Below are 19,280 nucleotides of genomic sequence, written 5' to 3' on the forward strand. Positions count from 1 at the left end.
TGGGCTTTGATCGAAGTTTCGAGCACTACAAACCTTTAAACAGATGCAACTAAATATAAGAACTTAATTCTCTCAACTCCCACTATCATCTTTGATAATAGAAATTAAATGAATGCATCTTCTTTCTGATAATATTTTGTGCAAGATACTGAAGATACAAAGCTTAGGCCAACTGCTCCCTCACCATGATTCCTAGGACTGCTTTTCAGGAGCTGAAACAAAGTAGCAGCTTCATCCTGCAAGAAAAAAAAAAATCCCCCCAAAACCTCACCTTAATTTTTATTGATATTTCCCTCTTCCCTAGTGTTTGGCTTTTAGTAACAGCCATATTAAATGTCCAACTCCAGCATGTTTAGGGAAAAATCTGCAACTGTAGAGAAAGGAGTACAAATACCTAAGAATTACAGACTTGATAGCATACAGACCACTGCACACAATACACACTTTAGAGGAATCGAAGATGACATGCATAAGGAAATGCAGTACATTAATAGGAAAACCCAAACTGGACTAGCCAGCTGTTTATTGTTTTCTTATACAGTATTTCATGAAAAATGAAAAAAAAAAAAAAAAAATCAGATGTTTAGTCCAATTGCAAAAGCTAACACATCTGCAGACCTAATCATAACATGATTACATTCCTGCTTAGTAATTTACAGACTTAATTTCCTGCTCAGTAATAGAAATAAATTGCTACATACATTTAAAGATTATTCCCACACAACAGTTTCATCAGCTTTATCAATAGTCATTAGTTTCCAGACATTATCAGAGGCCTTCAACTTGCTCTCACTGAAGTCAATGACAAGACTCTCATTGGCTTCAAGAGGAGTTAAGCTCTCAAAACATAAGGCAATGATAACTTCTGTGCAGTCCGTAGTAGTAAAATAGGATTGGAATGCACCTTGATACTTGTATCAATATATATATGTAACACCCACTAAAAATAATGAAAACAATGTTTCACAATGGGTCCTAAAATGACTTATGTAAAATGATGCAGATTCTTGTAATGCTATGGAAAATACTACAAATGAAGCTTCATTAATATGGTGTGGGTTTTTTTTTTTAAGCAATACAAATCTGTGATGTTAATTTGATAATGAACATGTTCTGAAACCAGTAATACCCATAAATAATCAGTATGCTATGAAATGGAATAAAGTTTTAACTAATATAAACACACTATTAAAATTTCATTAATTAGGATATTTGTGCATACAAATTTTCTGATTTTATACTAAGCTTAAGAACTCTGCGAGGCATTCTTCGTGCTCAACATGGCAGAAAGTTATATTACATTTCTTGATTATTTTATTCTGTTGAGTCCTCTTCCCATCAAACACGCAAACACTGTCATCACCATTTTTGGCTTCACTTCAACCAGATCATCTGGGAGAGCATAGATACGAGCACCAATTTTTCGAGCAACTGAAATAGCATATCTCGGAAAACAAGAGAAAACATAGCGTTATTTTCCTTGCATCTATTAGTGTGCTAAGATTTACAACATATTTTAATAGCAGGATATGCCTGTTCAGTACTTACACTCTGTGAGAAAAATTAACATTACTGTCAAGAAAGTATGTATTTAGCAATTTCACTGGCAGATATTTTGCTACTGGTTATCAAAGCATTTGGTTTTGTGTGTATTATGGCAGGCTATTAATAAACCAGTTGCAGTGCCGTGGTGGTAGGTCATATCAGCTGTGAATTTAACTTCATATTTTAACTATGCTAGAAAAATAGCTCTAAAATACTATAATTATACTGTATTTGAAGCAAATCAACTAATAGTGTAATCTGTTAATACATTAGTAAATCCTTCATGACACCATGTATTCATGCACTTCCTGCACTTAAGGAAAATACAAAGTACCCATTTAAAACTTACTTAGCATTATTTAGTTTGTCTTCATTAGACAGATCTTCTCTCTTGACCATTTCTGGACGAACTGCTTTTGGTGCAATAGCATCTATTAAATCTAGGACAGGTAAACTAGTGCTAATTGATTTGTCCTAAAAGAAAAGACTCAGAACATTAGTAGAAGGAATTTGCTTTGATTATTCTGACTTCACAATGCAAAAAACCCTACAGCACATTTTAAATACCTATTGAAAAACAGCATCATGTTCTGTTACTTCATTGTGTGAAGGTTTCCCCCCGCCCTCTTTTAAAGGTCTAATGTTCTTTTCCACAATCAAAATGTTAAGATCCATACTCTGTGTTGATACTATTAATATTATACAAATGGTTTCCAATTATTTAATGGAACAAACTCCTCCCCTTCCCTGAGGGAGGAAAGGAACTTTGAAAGAAGTCCAAGGACCAGACTTTCAAGACAACAAAAAGGTATCTACATCCCACAACTATTTTCACTTTTCTCCTTTTCTTGTAACGATATATTCCGCAATAGTTTATCACTCACTGTTTTTGTAACTTTTCAACTCAGATGGTATTCTGAGCTAGTACAAGCAGTCTGTATTCTGTATTTAATACACAGACGTGTTTTCTTCTGTTCTTAAAACAGCAAGTGCTATTACTGCAATTATTTCTTCCCAACTGTTAGGGCAGACAAGCAGCTGATGTCAAACCAAGAGAAAGCAGACAGTGCAGTGAGGTGCTGCATATAAGCCACATGGCATGACATGACTGCTTTCACCACCAGGCCAGAACTACAAATTCAAATTCAGTGAAGTCCCACAGAACCACTGCATTAATTATACATGTAAAAATAGTAATATATATCTACTTGAAGACACTGAATGCATGCAGTATCTCCCCAAGACCATAAGCCAGAACCCACACCTTTGTAATTTTATTGTTTGAACTAATGGCAATTCAATAGAATTTTGCTTTCATAGCCCTCAAGAAATACCAGGGACCTCTGCTTTCTCTGCTACACTTCCTGCTGCAGTAACCCCAAAATACAGACAAAAAAAAAAAAAAAAAAAAAATCGAACTGTCAAGGAAAACACGTAAGTGGATGTTGTCAAAAATCAGTAGTGAAAAAAAAAAAAAACAACTTATAATGAATAATGTCACTTTACACCAGTAGCTCCTTATCTTTACTGATGTACAATCAGCTAAATTACCTTTAAAAAAAAAAACAATCAATGCCCCCTAACAAACATGGGCATGCCAAAAGCGAGATGCTGGGACAGATTCTCTTCATACTTTCAGCTGATTTATACCACCACTATTACAATTTATGTAGAAATAACAAAAGTAGGAATCCTTTTTAAGATGATGACCTAAGTTACGTCTAGAGTAAATGGAAATTAGATGTCTGATTTTAATCTTCTGCCATGAACCTGTCAGACTTCTAAATACCGTTTGCTGCAAAGCAAATAAGACTGTTGCTTCTTCTGTTGGTGTCCTCAACATAAAAAGGACATGGAACTGCAGGAACAAGTCCAGAGGAGGGCCACGAGGATGATCAGGGGACTGGAGCACCTCCCATATGAAGACAGGCTGAGGAAGTTGGGGCTGTTCAGCCTGGAGAAGAGAAGGCTGCGTGGAGACCTAATAGCAGCCTTCCAGTACCTGAAGGGGGCCTATAGGGATGCTGGGGAGGGACTCTTCATCAGGGACTGTAGTGACAGGACAAGGGGTAATGGGTTAAAACTTAAACAGGGGAAGTTTAAATTAGATATAAGGATGAAATTCTTTCCTGTTAGGGTGGTGAGACACTGGAATGGGTTGCCCAGGAAGGTTGTGAGTGCTCCATCCCTGGCAGTGTTCAAGGCCAGGTTGGATGAAGCCTTGGGTGGGATGGTTTAGTGTGAGGTGTCCCTGCCCATGGCAGGGGGGTTGGAACTAGATGATCTTGAGGTCCTTTCCAACCCTAACTATTCTGTGATTCTAGAGTAAAAAGGAAATACTTCATTCTATAAAATTATTTGATATTACCTTTTGCCTAATGCTTACCTAATTCAATTAAAAACACAGCAAGACTTCAATTTTTTAATTTGCTAGGTTCTTATGTTCCTGTTGCGAACCACAGACATAACTGTTTCAGAGTATAAATAATTGCACTTGCATGCAAATATAACTTATCTACCATTTCTAAAGAATGAGATTTACACAGCATGGCACACCTGACATACATATGACTTGTTTAGTGTTGAACACTTGACAAATGTGAAAGGAAAGCTTCCTTTATCCATTTGTTTGTATCTGCTGAATGGGAAAGCTGGTTCCTAAGGGTCTGCTGCACATCAGCAGTGCCAATGAAGGCAAAAAATGTCACTGCTTAACTTGGGCTCCCTCTCCTGGCTCTGTCACATAAGAGAGCATTTTTTTTGATCAGCTGTTCTTAAAAACGGAGATTACACACACACACACACCCCCCCCCCCCCCCCCCGCATTTCCAAAATCATTCTTCATGTTTGTACAAGCATGAAAGTGCCTATATCCAAAAAAATCCAACAGGTATGACATGCCATGCCCAAACATAGGTAATTTTGGCTAAAAAACCCTTTGAAAGTTTATCCTTTGTTGGTGTAATTTTTTGGGCGTTAGTTTGTTTTACAAGTTGTAATTTAGTTTTGTTTCGTATTAATGAACATGTAAAATACTTTTGAGAAAAAATTTTTCAGAAATAGTTCTTTATACAATTACACTACCTGATGAGAGCCACCATTAAAGCCAAATTGTTAACAGGTTAGATTAAAAATCCCCAATCTGATTATATATATAAAGTATATCAACCTGATTTACCTTGAAACTTGTAATTGGAGTTTTCTTATTTGCTTTTGCAAGTGTCTGATTCACCCACTTAATAATAATTTCATCATTTACTTTTTCCCCGTCTCCAAGGTCTGATAGTACATTCAAAGTATACCTTTAATAAAGAAAAAAAAGTCTGAATTGAAGTGAGTGGTAGAAGTTCACTCTGCTGACAGTACAAAGCTACAAGTAAAATACTACTTGTGCACAGTAATGATGCCAAATGATCATCTTAATTATGTATCCCTATCTTAGAAACTATTTAGTACTTAAAATCATTTTTTTGGTTGTTGCAAGAATAAAATAATACTTATTTTCGAATAAAAATTTGTAAGATTCACTATTACATCATCTTGCTATATTTGTTTCACTAAGCACACCATAACTAATTTTACTTTATAAGGTTAAGTGACTCCCTGCCATCCAAGTCACCTTGAAATCGAATCAGAACAGCCTGACAGACAAAAAGCACTGAATGTTTAAGGGTAGGTGTAAGAAAACTACACTTGTGGAAAATTCCTGCAATAAAATACTTTTTACCAAAATAGATTTAGATTTTTTCCTGCTCAGTGCACTAGCTAGATACTGATTTTACAATAGTTACATTACTATAGCTGTGATAGCCTAAATATTTCTTCCCATTTAACTTCTGTAGTGCATTACCTCTTCCTATTTAACTTTTTGATTTTAGAAATATTTAAATTACTTAAAGGTACATGGAATCAACATGAAATAACATCTGCTCTTTTTACTTGCTAAAGGATTTATAGTTTTAACCCCAGTTCATAGTATGTAAGGTTTTAATACTTTTGGGAAATGGATGTTTTCCAATACATACTATTATGGTTTCAACCACTACACAAAAAACTACAAAAAAAAAAAAAAAAAAAAAGAGATAGGTCTCTAAAATACCTGTTGGGTGAACTAACACTGGGTTTAATTTGCCTCGATACAGACACACACATATACGCACATGCACAGATACATACATATACACATCTATCATACACTGTGCCTAACTTACCTTCTCATCAGCTGCCACACCAAAGCTAAAGTCAGAGTTGGGTTACCCTCATTTAGATCATGTCCAGCAATACCAACCAGTGAGAATTTGGCTTTTGTCTTCCCGAGTTCTACTGCATAATTGCAATTCTCGATCTAAAAATAAATGTTACACGCAAATAATGAAAATGCCTTAATATTTCTGTAATACAGACCTATAATGTACGTTTATTTTGAATTTGGCTTACTGTTACCTTTGATGAGATTTGGAGCCAAGAAAGATTTCTAGCCTTTCTATACTGCAGTTAAAATAACAGCTTTTATTATAAATACAAGTACGCAAGATTCCAAGGATGATCTTTTTTTTCCACACTTGAGAAAACCATGTTCACTTCCACTAAAGTCAATGAATTTATATACACTGACACCAAATCTGAATTTGGAAAAATATTTAAATGTGTTAATTCTTGGACAGTATTTCTTTTCCCCTCTACTTTTTTCTTGACCTATAATGATAATAAAACTAACTGAAAGCTTCTGGATTCTGCAAGTCTTGCAGCTCTCCTGGCAGCATATAAAACTGCTCTGTGATGAAAGTCCTCCCAATGCAAGAGCATCACATAATGATAGCTGTGGCAGGCCTGAAACTTTTACTTATACACCCTAATTAGACCCTAAATTAAATATTACCAAAAGTAATCCACATTTAGAAACTGAAGTGATACATGCTATAACTGCTATTTATTCATTGGAATAATATACTAATGATACTTTTTCCTTCCCCCCCCCCCCCCCCTTTCTCTCCTCCCACTCTCCCCCCCAGCAGCATGCAAATGTGAGAGAGACAGACAACCCAGACCATTACAAACATAACAACAGCAGATAGTGAAACTGACTGTATGGCAGAGTCATCTGCCCACCTTTTTCATGTTACCACCAAGTAATGGATAAGGAGGTTTGTTGACGCGGTTCCAGTCAACCAGCACACGAGTCAAATCATACAATTGGAAGATTATTAAAGCATCGGAGAGGTCACTAAACCAGAGAAAAACAATGTTTTTAAGTACAAAAGTTCATATTCACAATGGAAGTAAATATTGAGACTTCTCCAAGTGTAATTAAGTTGCTGAAAATTTTCAACCACATAAATAAAAATTTGTGACATTCTGCGGAGAAACTGGCCTACTCCCTATTATTCTAACCTGTGATTATTTACTTTGTGTTTTTCATTTCATCATTTTCACAAATTTTAGTGAAGCAAACACAAGTACTGGTTTTACCAGCTTTAAGTAATTGCTTTCACAGGGTGGGCACAGACAAAAAGTTTAGCAAAACAACTTTTTGTTGATTGCTCTAGTTTTAGTTTCCTCAGGGCTTTCAAAAAAAGTCCTGAGTGCTTGATCTTCACCCACAATATACTGTGCTAAAGAATAACCAAAACCAATATATTTATCTTATGGAAAAAAAAATTAGAAAAAGTATTTTCTCATTATAAATTGCATTCCTGATAATTCCCTTCAGCTAACTGCAGAACTAAATTCTCCATGTTAAACTACCTACAGACAGTATTCATTTTACAGAGGTCATAAAACAGGAACAATGAAACCTAACATCGAGTAGACATGCACACATATGTTCACGGTTGCTCCCTATATCCCATTTTTTATTGATAGGACAGAAAGAATGCTGGCACAATTTTTAAGTAATCAAAAGCATGTAAAAAGCATGTTAAAAAGCTCTTTTTGAGGGAATACAATGCTGCATTGATTCTTATAGTCTGATCAGCACACATCCCCTCTTACAGTTTAGAATTGCACTACTGGTTTAATAGGTTTGTGGTCATGTCATGAGAGAAAATAGGAACCATGCATTATAAAACACACAACTTTTTTTAAAACAAAATGTAATTCAATGTATAAGTGAGTGAGAGAAGCACATCAAAAGTGCTTAGATTTTCTAGGATTTCTAGGTCACGACCAGAATATCTTAGTCAGACACTGCCTAATGTGGTTCCACAGACCAGTTCTGCAGTCCTATCACGCTGTGTGAAAATCTGGAAATGACTGTTCGAGCAGAATTAAAGCTTCCCTTCATTCTTCCCATCATTCTTCCCCTGTCATCCAAAGGAAATCAAATTCTTTAAAAAAGCCTTACCTGTATAAATGATTAACATATGGGCTTACACCCAGTGAATTCATCCAGTTTCTGAAAGTCCTTTCTTCGTTACTTTCTCCTATGATGACAAATATAAATCTATAAATTATTGGAAAACACACTTTAATAAGCAATGGTTAAATGGCTCTCATACTCTTCTCCCACCTCTCCCTCCTACACCCCAGCTGACTTCATCCTTTCCCTAACAGTAGTCTCTACTGGCCAATAAGTCAAGGCAATTGTATCAAATTCAGAGTCCCTCAGTTCTGGCACTTACAGGGAGTACTATTAGACGACATTTTTCTGTGTGAATATAATTTTATAAAATACAGAAATAATTTGTTGGTTATATTTGATGTAATTAATACATAGCAGAGAAAATGGTGTTTTGGGGTTTTTTTAGAGTTCCTAAAAACAGAATGAGTGGAAATTGCATTCAACATTATTTTTAAATCTGTTTGAAATGGCATATTCTTATCAAAAGTTAGTACTAACACACTTAGCATTAAACTCCAGAAACTACAGCTCCGCGTCTGCCCACACTGAAGTTCCTAGTATTAATTTGTGAAGGTCCTTCCCAAAGCAACAGACCTCACCTTTTTAGTTTTTAACACTGGAGACTTAAAATAGGCAGCACTGCATTGGTTAAATTTGTGAAGCTATTTATAATGCCAAGTGGGCTGGTTACTTTGCAATTTTTACTAGCAACTCTGCTTACCAGAAATACAGAAAATTGAGTAGGAAAAAACAAAACAACCCCCCCTAAACCTTCGCTTCCCTGACTTGGATTGTTTTTAATCTATTGTAATCATGAGCCCTAAAACAACATACTTTCTCTATAAAGTTACAGCTTGCAGTAATACTTTAATTTTCTACATACAACATTATCTAAATTTTAACAACGTATTCATGGCCAACTGCATGTGGCTCAGAGCTCGGTAAGCTTATTTTCTCTTGCATCAGAGAGGTGTACTTAAGAAAATATTAAATCTAAATATGCGAGCTTGGAACACCCTCATCATTTTGCTCCCCTGGGCTGATAGTACACAGTTAAGAAAACAGAAAGGACTGCTTTAAGAAAGAAAACTGAAGATGGAGAAAACTTCTCCCAACAACAAAGGAGCAGATTTCTCACAACCGAAACATGTAAAAATCAGATTATCCTTTTTTTCTTTTTTTGGTGTGTGCTTGAGTTTTTATGGTTTTTTTGTTTGGTTGGTTTTGTTTGTTCCTTAGAGGACAAGGGTACCAAGTTTGTCTAATGAGGTTTACGCAGCAGGAAAACTGTCTCATTTAGTACTGCTGTTCTACATTGAGTACAGAACAGTGAGTGTTTTAGCAAAATGAAGCTATTGTATAAGCATGTATTTATCATTAGAAGAACCTTTTTAATATTATTTTTCCATGAATTAGACCTATGTCATAACATCAGCTTTTAGATAGGGGTTACAACTTTAATCTAGGTCTCTCCCCTATTATACAAAAGCTCTGGACTTCAAAACATATTTACAAAAAAAAAAAAAAAAAAGAAATTCAGTAATGTCAGCTGTAATTGACATTTTCCAACAGAATAAATTTTATTTATAAAGTTTCAGCCAGCTTAGCAGTTACTTTCCTTTCCAGTTATGAAATAAATCATATTCACCCTACCGATATCTTTTCTAAATTAAGAGGTCTTTTATATGCAATTCAAACTAGTATTTGTTTCAAAGATTTACTTGTAAAATTTACCAGTCACTGATGAATACATGCTGAAGCAAAAAAGAAACAACAAATCGACTGTTCTGCAAGGTCTTCAAGCAGTCAGCTTTGTTTCACATATTTCTTCCCACGCCAAAATTTAAGAATCACATTTTATGACAAAGCTATTAAAAATACCAGGTTTTCCCTAAAACAGATACAGTCAAAATACAAGCATGATATATAATTTAAGTCTACAGAGTAACTTGAGAGGTTATTGTATTTTGAACAAGTCCCTTTTTCTGTTTCCTCTTTCTTTCCCCCCAAGTTTTTAGGCTTGCTGAGCTTCGAGTTGATTTGCAACACCTAAAATACTGACTGCAAAGTGTTTTTAGGAACACTTGTTAATTGCAAGACAGTAACAAGATTATTTAATGAGCTTTTGTTAAACAAAGAGTAGCTACAAAAACAGATACTCGGCAACTGCACTCAGACTGACAATTTTAAAATGCATGCATAACACGGTTGAAAGAACCCAAAGCAGGAGCAAAAGCATGCAAGTTGGGCAGCACCCTTTTCAATAGCAGAAATCCAAGCGCTAAACTCAGCATACTATATTTAATATGCCACTCAAAATAAATCCCTTTATCATGCAACATAAAAGCGCTCTTAAATTTTCCAGATGGCTGAAAACTGACCAATTTTTTCTCTCTATTCTTTTAGTCAAAATATACCTTGTGATCCTACCAGGAGCATATCTTCTGCTGAGTGGTGCAGCAGATAGCCAAAATCATTGGAAAACTGCAGAAAGGGGGCAGAGCTACATAAAAGAGAGAGGAGCAAATTTGGTAGTATCCTTTGTATTTATTGCTATCTCTTTCTTTGAGACCATTATACTATGGAAGTGAGTGGGGAGAAGCCATAGGGATGGGGTCAAGAATCCAAAGGGCTCGAGATGCAATTTGTACTGGAAGTTCAGCTGACCTGAATGGGAGTAGTTAACCCTCTCGTGGTAACAGCCCTGAAGTCCAGCAGCAGAGGACATCTACACTGGAGAAAATAGGTGTGCCCCGGAGTCCCTCCTCTTCCTCCCCCCAAGGACTCAGCTTTCTGCGAGTCTTAAGACTCCCAGCTCTGCTGTTTCCCCCAAATGTGAGGTTCCTCAGAGCAACAGCAACACTTGTGCATTCCCTGAAGTTCGGGACTTCCCGCTCCATCCCAACATAATATCAAATGTTTGTTTTGCTGTCATTATACCTGAGGGATATGCTCTCTGTATGCAAGTGCACATCATCAGACTCTTTAAGTATCATTAGAGCAGATGTCAATTTATGCAGTGTTCACTGTCTAAAACCAAAAAGCACAGCCCCATCGCACTCTCTGGGTGGAGCAGTCACTAAAAAGATGGAATTTATGCAGGAAAATGAAGACTTTCAGTAAGCACTACTCACCCACACACGTCCAGAGCTTTACATCTAGGTTCATAACCCCTACTGGCTAAACCCACAGAAATAACTATACAGCATTTGACTTACTGCAAGTCTTGCCCCAATTTTGTACACATCATATTAGACCTGTGGGATTTTTTTTACTTGTCCTATACTTAGGACGGCATATTAAAGTAATAGAAAAATACAAGAACAATGCAAAAATCAAACAGAAAGGGGCAGAGATTAATAAAACAGTAGGGAAGGGGGGGAAGAAAAATAAACATTTCAGAATAAACACTTTTATGGAGTACAGAAAAATACTAAATACAGTACCTACATTAGGAGGGGTCAAATCTGCATTTCATGAAGCAAAATAGGAAAGCATTATAAATTATGAGTCAAATTTCAAATACAATCTGTGATAAAACTATAAAGGAATGAATCTCATATTTTATATCACTACCTTGAGAAAATATCAATAAAACCACAAGATTTTATGGAAAAAAAATAAACAAATTAACAGAAAATTAAATATAAAACATTGTCTTTTGGCTGAAGTAGCTGTTGCTGTTGTGGTGGTTTAGATCTACATGACACCACAGGAGCTATTTTGGGGGGGCAAAGGAGAGTCATCTACTTGCCTTTGAACAGTAATATTGGCATGATCCATCTCTAAAATACATCCTATAAACTCTAAGTTAAATTTGGCTGGTATTTGCATTACAAAATTATAATCTAGTATTCAGGTGATTGTAACTTTGTACAACCTGTTTTAACTGAGGCTTTGATCTCATCTAATATTTTTTTTAGGAAAAGTTCAGAAAATAGTTCAGCTGGTTTTGCCATGCCAATGAGAATGCTTCTAAATTTGACCAAGCTTTCAGTATTTTGAATCATACCTGCAACTTTATGTTCAGAACAGATAAGCTGAATGGAACATATTCCACTGCCACACAGCTTCTGTATACACTTCCAAGAGCATACATTTCTGACAAGACTGCAGCAGAGGAAGAGCAATCATTTGTCCCAGACAGAAGGGACTGCAGTGACTAGGGATATCACAGCCAAAAAGGTAAAACTACCTCTGATACTTCTACCACAGCTGACACCCAGCTGAAACTAGATGAGCCGGAAGCCTGAAACAGGAGTGGTCTGAGGGATGCAGGATTTGTGACACAGGGATGCAGCAGAGCAGATAAATCATGAAAAAATGAGGAGCAAAGGAATATGGACTCACCTAGATGGAAAGGAAATCTGATAGGAACAGTAATAGGAAGGCAGGAGTAGGCAGTGCAGAGGAATATGTGAACATTGCTGATGATTCTCCCGAGTGTGGCACCCCTGATTATCACCATTCCTTTGAGATCAGTGAACAATTGTGAAATACACTGGCAGGAGCCATTTCATTATCCTAGATTACCCGGTCCACAGAAAGGGTAACAGCCAAAGATTGCTACCAATGATCCCTTTATTTCTAGCATTAGGGATCTGAACTGTACAGTTAATGTCCAAATTTACTCATGTGCTATGATTTACATAGGTTGCTGACAATAAATTAATATACGCTGCTGATACAGAAGCCCTTTTTAATGTTGCCCATGTTAAAAGGCAACAAACTAACACACATATACATGCAAAAACAGTATGTGAAAAGTACTTGAAAAGATTATTACAGTTGCTTAACACTGCAAATTAGGGAAAGCTAGAATTTGTGCATCAGCTAAAATATGAACAGTACGGAAAGCAGGAAACTGCAAAGAAACTAAGAGGACAGTTTTTGCTCCTGCAAATGAATAATAGAATGTTATTCAAGAATAGCCTTTGGTTAGGTTAATGCAACTATTGTCACAGTAATGGGAACTTCTACTGAGGCTTATATTGACAGCTAGAGAGAAAGCTCTATATGCTGGTGTTAACACAGGGACCGTTGCACAGGGATCCTATATCACAACCTAGAAGGAATACTTAAATAGAAATCACTCATATTCTTGTCTCCCATATGCTTAGTAAATCGAGTACCTTCTAATAAATTGAGATCGTAAGATGAATTGTCAGGCTTGTGTAGGGCTGGATATGTGTTAAAGAGATTTGCAACAAAAGCCAAATTGAGTTTAGGGTTGCCTGCAACCACATCAGCTGGAGTTACAAACTGTCTGCAGCCCAATTTATCTGCCTGTTGGAGCATGTATTCAGCCCTCCTCAAGTCATTTTTATCCTAAAAGAAAAAAATAAAAATTAATTTGTAATGAATACTAGCATGCTTCCATTCTTCACCTGAATCTTCAGCTTAGCATATCTTTAAATGACCCATGTCAGTTCCTCAGTCATTCCCCCAGTGTCTGAGCTAGCTCGCTCAGCCCATGACAGCTCCCCTCATCCCATCTTCCTTCCACTTTCTTTCTGTCCTTTGCTTCTGTTGCTGCCTCTGCAGCTTTTCTCAGGAATCACAGCAACAGCAGCAGCAGTTAGAAGTGCATTAGTGATATTTACATATCTGTTCAGTTGATTCCCACACTGCATATTCTCCTACATATGCTAAAGGTTCATCATGACTGCTTGAAACTGATACTGTAGCAGCACAGTAACTACAGATCATCCCCCTAACCAAGTAAGAGTTTGAATGCTTGGTGATAATCCACCTGCTTTCCTTTCAATAGTTTTGCTTCTAAATTTTTGTAAATGGGTGACTTATGTGTTATTTTGTCTTTATTATTAATCTGTACAGAACAAATCAGTGTCCACAACAGTTCAGCTACACCTTTTGCCTCAAAACAGTCTAACGTGTACTTTTTGCCTCTAATCTCCATAACACTGAGAGTTACTATTTATGGCTAAGTAAGTTAGCAATTGAATTACTATTAGAACTGAGTAACAGTCAGTACTTCAGTATTGGTACACTCAACCAGGAATTTCCTCTAAAACAAGCTGTTACATGTTATTGATAATTGATTTATAACCCATTACAGAACATGATCATATGAGTTGTAGGAAATTACATGGAAAAAAAGTAACTACTATCCTTTCTCATTAAAACAAAACAAAACAAACAAACAAACAAAAAAAAAACCACAAAAAACCCCAACCCAACAAACAAACAAACAAACCCACCACTAAATCCCAACCCAAACCCACCCAAGACACAAAAGCAAAGGAACAAAACAGAGCTCTCCTCAATAATAAGTTTGAGAGAACTGAAGCTTGTAAGCAAACAAAATTTTGCATGTTGGTTTTCATTATTATAATGAATGAGATTCTACTTAAGATTCTGATTTATATATAGATATCTATGTCAGGCAGAGAGTTCAATTTTACATCAAACGCATTGTCAGAATAATCCTTCAAAGGAGCATTATGGAGCAGTTTAGAGAAAAGTGGTTTCAGGTTTCATATCCACCTAGGCTGGTTTTAGACCATCTACACCTTTACAACTTAAAGGTTGAAGGATGCCACAATTCCCTGTTGGTTACTGGAAGGCCTCCCATGTTACTTCTGAATGCTATTTGGTTTGAGGAAGGATCACAAGGTTTGTGAAGTCTACTCTTTTTTTTTTTGTCTGAATTCCAGAAGAGCGTAACTGTGCAGGATGTTGTAAGATTTGTACTGAAAGACTCAACTGCAAATAAAAGAGTTAGACAGTACCCCATGTAACACATCGCTCCAAATTTTAGACTGTAGGATTCATTATCCTCTTTCAGCAGTGCTACAGAACTTTACTCTAGTTTTCACCCATTTGAGCTTTTGTGACATTGAGGAACCTGACTGATTTTCTATGCTTTACAAAACAAAAGAGGATTCTGGGACAGCCTTGTAACCAGGTTGTTGGATACATACATAAACGTCTCATATTTTTATGTTTCTGGATACTTACATGAAATCCTGAAAAGTCAATTTTAATGGGCAATTCATCAAGGTCACCTCCTTTGGGTGCAATCTGATCTAACAGATGGTAGTATGCTCTTGAATCCTAAAATGAGCAATTATATATATATAAAAATTTAAAAGAGCAAGCATGTAGACTTTAGTAATCATTTACTGCTTTTATAGCCCAGTTCAACAGCTATATAACTAAAAAATATGGCACCCTAATTCTAGTGAATACGGATGAGGTCATACAGCCATTTTACTACACTATTTCACATGGAACTTATTTAGCCAGGTAATTAATTATTCTGTGCAATTTTAATTGTTTATTTTGCTGGATATGAACTAGGTGGCTGTAATTAAGATATTTAAGCCAAATTTGTACAGGTTACCCACAAAAAAAACCCTCCAATATGGATCTTATTTTCAGTGTTGGTATTTTATTCCCTCACTATCATTTTCTAATAGACTGTTTTATAAAAAATTCTCTTTCTTAACTGATGAGGTAATTGGACTTAAAAATGAAGAGCAAAGTGGATTCTTTCAGGAGTAATCTATGGTGACAAAAGCAATTTATTTGATGCAGGTTTCAGTATGCTTCTATTAGCAACCCCATCTAAGAAACTAGGAAAATAAAACAAAACTCTGATAGTTTTAGCAGTATTTAATGCTTCTCTTAAATAGCATGTAATATTTTTACCACAGTAACAGTTTTCATATAAAACCCTAGTTAGTTTTTCTTTAATAATAGCCCTCTTGATGTTATTTGAAGAGTTGAAACTAGTAGTGAATGATACGGTTTTCTTCAATGAAGAGCTCTTATCACCTTAGGCAATCTTCCTCCTTTGCTTTTAGTTTTAAGAAGAGTTTTCTCTCTTCAAGTGGACTAACCACATTACTCTGCACACCTTAAGCAGAACAGCTAAAGAAGAGAGAAGAATTATGCAGATCTGCCCCCTGCCCCAAGAAACCAGCACGCCTTTCAGTCCCCTTGTGTCACTGAACTGGCATAATCAACAAAGCACAGTGATTAAGGCGAGATGCTCTCTCCCTGGATTAAGAATCAGTAGTTACTCCAGACAGACCTCTGTAAAAGTTCATTCCTCAAGAGGTTTCCTACTCTTCTGCAGAATGCTAGGTGCAAAGGGCAATCACCATCAGCAAATATGCATTTGGATGAGATTTAAATGCAATACACCACTTCTTTAAAACAACAAATAAGAGGAAAGATGGGTTTCTGCAGACCCAAGAGCAGGGAAGGACGGACAGGAAAAAGATAATAAGATAGTGCAAATTCTCCTAAATAAATCTTAGAGCATTAGAACTTCCCTGAATATAAGCTCCTCAGAAAAGTTTGCTTTCACTGTGATGTGGTAAATACGTGGTATGAGCAACTGAACAGAATATAAGTAATCAGAATAACGCTCTTTCAGGGTTGAAAAATGCAGGATGAACATATAGATAGAAAAAACAGATGACTACTACTTTTCTAAATACTTCTGACTAATTTTTTTCCATGCATAGTATGTTTAAATAACATTGTATTACATTTTCAGAGCGGATAACTACATACCTTGATGTCTTGGCTGAAGTTATTTATTTTCTGCCACCCTGCATTGGCCAGATGGTAGTTCACCCAACGCAGCAAGAGCTCTTCCGGGGAAAGCTTCATTAACTGATCTAGTTCTTCCCCTTCATTTAACAAGGCGATAAGAGCTAAAAGCAAGTTTTAAAGAAAGCCAAAATCACTGCTATTGTGGTTTCAGTTAATTCTAATTGCCAACATTGCTATACCCGGTATCCCTCTTACCTTCGTTTCTAGAGATCTCTATATCAGCAAAAAGACCAACTTTAATGATCTGCCACAAGAGTCCTAATACCAAGTGCGGTTTTCCTTCTTGCAAATCTTGTGATCCAATATTGACAACCGTACAGCCAATAGCAGATGCTGAGTTCAGAGCCAGGTTTAGGTTTTCCTATTTGCAATATAATTATTAAAAAAAAAAAACAAAAAAAAACACCAACAAAACAAAAACCATACGAAGTTGTAATTCTTTGTAAATTTATTCATATTTTGTAAGATTCAGAAGTTATAAGAAATAATGCATTAGTTTACAGTTCCCAGTGGAAAACTGCACTCTGGAGATTTTTTAGGAGCCACCATGTATCTAATAAAAATTTAATGGAAAACATAATTGACAGTGTTTAATACAGACCCACCAAAAAATTGTGGACCATCTTCTGCAGCTTGGATTGCTGAGGAATACTCTAAATAAAATACTTTTTGTAATGCATAAGTATTACAAATACAAATTACACAACATTGCTCAAAATATCAGGGGCTTGATCCTGTGGAAAAACATCCCCGTATGGAATTCTGCCCTGTGCACAAGGCTGACATCACTGTCATCCCATCTTGATCTTACACAGGCTGACACATTTATTCAAGCAAATGTTAAACTGTTATTGAACAGTGCAAGAAAATCATGGCAATTCAACATCCTGACATTGAAAGTAAAGCTAATGATTGCCACAGATTAAACATTCCAAGAAAAAAAGCCTGTCAGCTTTTGTAAATATTATTATTTTCTTGTGTAATAGTTTAACTACCTACAGTGACAACATAAACACAAGTAATATCATCTTTGCTGACACTTTTTCTCTGAATAAGCAGAGCATACAAAACTCACTCAGAGGATTTACAACATGGTGTGTTTTTACTTGCCAGGTTTTAAATGTCACAGCCTGAAATGAAAACTCTGCCAATTAACCGAAGTTCTTAATAAAGAATTTTTTGATGGCCTTTTGGGGTTTGTTTTCTTTTTTTCCCTCATTAGGCGGGCAACTTATGGACATAGCTCCCTAAAATATGACCTGAGGATCCACTCAAAAGTCTAGAATTATGTTCTTCAGATACTTAGTAAAGCAAAATAAGAAAAGGGAAGCATGAAAAAAACAATTTTCCATGTATATCACCTAAGAAACACGAGGTTTCTTAACATCAGGTTATTAGAAAATTGATTTCATGCTTTGATATTTTTTAACACATAGGACTTTTTTTCCCACCACTAAAACTGTCATTAAAACAAAGCTGTAGAAAAATATTCTAATTTTTAATTCATAGCAAGTTTCTATATATGCAGTACTTACAGAAATAGTGAAAGGAGTGAGTTTCTTCTTGTTAATAGCCCTTTCATCAATTGTATCTGGTTGTGAAAAGTTGATCATTTTGCTAAGGAACAAAAGTCAGAGTTTATTCGAAGTTCAATTTCCCAGAAAATATATTATTTGATTATAAGCTCCTAACACTTTAAATTAGCTGTAAATATTTCTGACAAGAGGAAAAAATACCAAAATCTCATCATTTAAATCTCCTTTTCCTATTAAACAATTGCACATTCATCCAGAAACCCTCAGATAATATGTAATTATAAGAAACTTGAGCAATTGAGAGTTTGATGCTTAATAAAGAGAATATGCCTCTGCCATCAAAATAGGTTCTTGAGGAGATTAAAAATGTAAAGTAAGTTATCTCTAGTGAAAATCTGTGATATAATCAATATATTGCTTAATTGCATTTTGATAGTATCTTGCATTCCTATAATATCCTGCCTTTACAAGGATCTAGGACTAAATCATGTCAATACACTAATCCCATGTTACCACAGCGTATTAATAAGTACTTTTAGCTTACTTCAAGTAATTAGAAAGCTGCAGCAGACTAAACTTCAAGGACCTACTCTATGCCCTCTGTTTTGCCATAATTTAACTTGGGATTTCTGTTCCTCCCATCCTATGATTTAGTAACTACATTTAATAACTTCGTTAAATATTTGAAATACAAAGTTTTCAAATTATTTCAGCTAATGAATATATGAACTATATAATTATCTCTTTTATAAAGAGCCTGAATATATCTTGCATGCATAATTATGGGTATGAAGTGGGAACCCACTTCTATATTGCATGCACAGAGTCACATAAAAACTTGCTAAAAATAACATTCCTATTCACAAACAGATTTTCCCCATTTCAACACCGGTTGAAAAATTTAAGACTATAATTTAAGACTCAAGTCTTGATAGTAAAGCCTGTCAAAAGTTTTCCAATTCAGATAACTGTGACCAGCATTTAACCTTTGAGATAAAGGTGCCCTGGACTCACCAAAGGAGAATGCCATCTGCAAGGGATTTAAAAAGACTGGCATCTGATGGGTTCATAGGTAGGAGGTGCTTACAGTCTGGGTCATCTTGTAGAGCCTTATTTATCCAATTAACAAAAGCAACTTTTTCTTCCTCTGAAAAGAGAAGCAGCATTAAAAGATCTATTGTCATTTCCACCAACACATACTACTAAACATCAGACTTGGTCAGAGGTGCCGCTGCAACAAACCCTCTTAGTTTCACAGAGGCCAGTTATTG

At 35.8% G+C, this 19,280-nt stretch overlaps 1 protein-coding gene across 2 annotated transcripts in view; it reads right to left on the reverse strand.

Annotated features, from left to right (window-relative positions):
• Nucleotides 1–487: 487 nt before the first annotated feature.
• Nucleotides 488–19,280, reverse strand: part of PLS1 (plastin 1) — a 47,978-nt gene continuing 29,185 nt past the window's right edge. For both annotated transcript variants that reach the window (XM_065674920.1, XM_065674922.1), the window contains 12 exons: nucleotides 19,024–19,156; nucleotides 18,010–18,091; nucleotides 16,670–16,835; nucleotides 16,433–16,575; nucleotides 14,867–14,962; nucleotides 13,018–13,213; nucleotides 7,889–7,967; nucleotides 6,655–6,769; nucleotides 5,757–5,890; nucleotides 4,724–4,847; nucleotides 1,895–2,019; nucleotides 488–1,445 (listed from right to left, as the gene is read on the reverse strand). In XM_065674920.1, the coding sequence (XP_065530992.1) occupies nucleotides 1,310–1,445; nucleotides 1,895–2,019; nucleotides 4,724–4,847; nucleotides 5,757–5,890; nucleotides 6,655–6,769; nucleotides 7,889–7,967; nucleotides 13,018–13,213; nucleotides 14,867–14,962; nucleotides 16,433–16,575; nucleotides 16,670–16,835; nucleotides 18,010–18,091; nucleotides 19,024–19,156 (1,529 nt within the window). In that variant the 3' untranslated portion in view covers nucleotides 488–1,309. The remainder of the gene's footprint in view (nucleotides 1,446–1,894; nucleotides 2,020–4,723; nucleotides 4,848–5,756; nucleotides 5,891–6,654; nucleotides 6,770–7,888; nucleotides 7,968–13,017; nucleotides 13,214–14,866; nucleotides 14,963–16,432; nucleotides 16,576–16,669; nucleotides 16,836–18,009; nucleotides 18,092–19,023; nucleotides 19,157–19,280) is intronic.

Source organism: Lathamus discolor, chromosome 3 (genome assembly GCF_037157495.1).
Source record: "Lathamus discolor isolate bLatDis1 chromosome 3, bLatDis1.hap1, whole genome shotgun sequence".
Taxonomy (NCBI): Eukaryota; Metazoa; Chordata; class Aves; order Psittaciformes; family Psittacidae; genus Lathamus; species Lathamus discolor.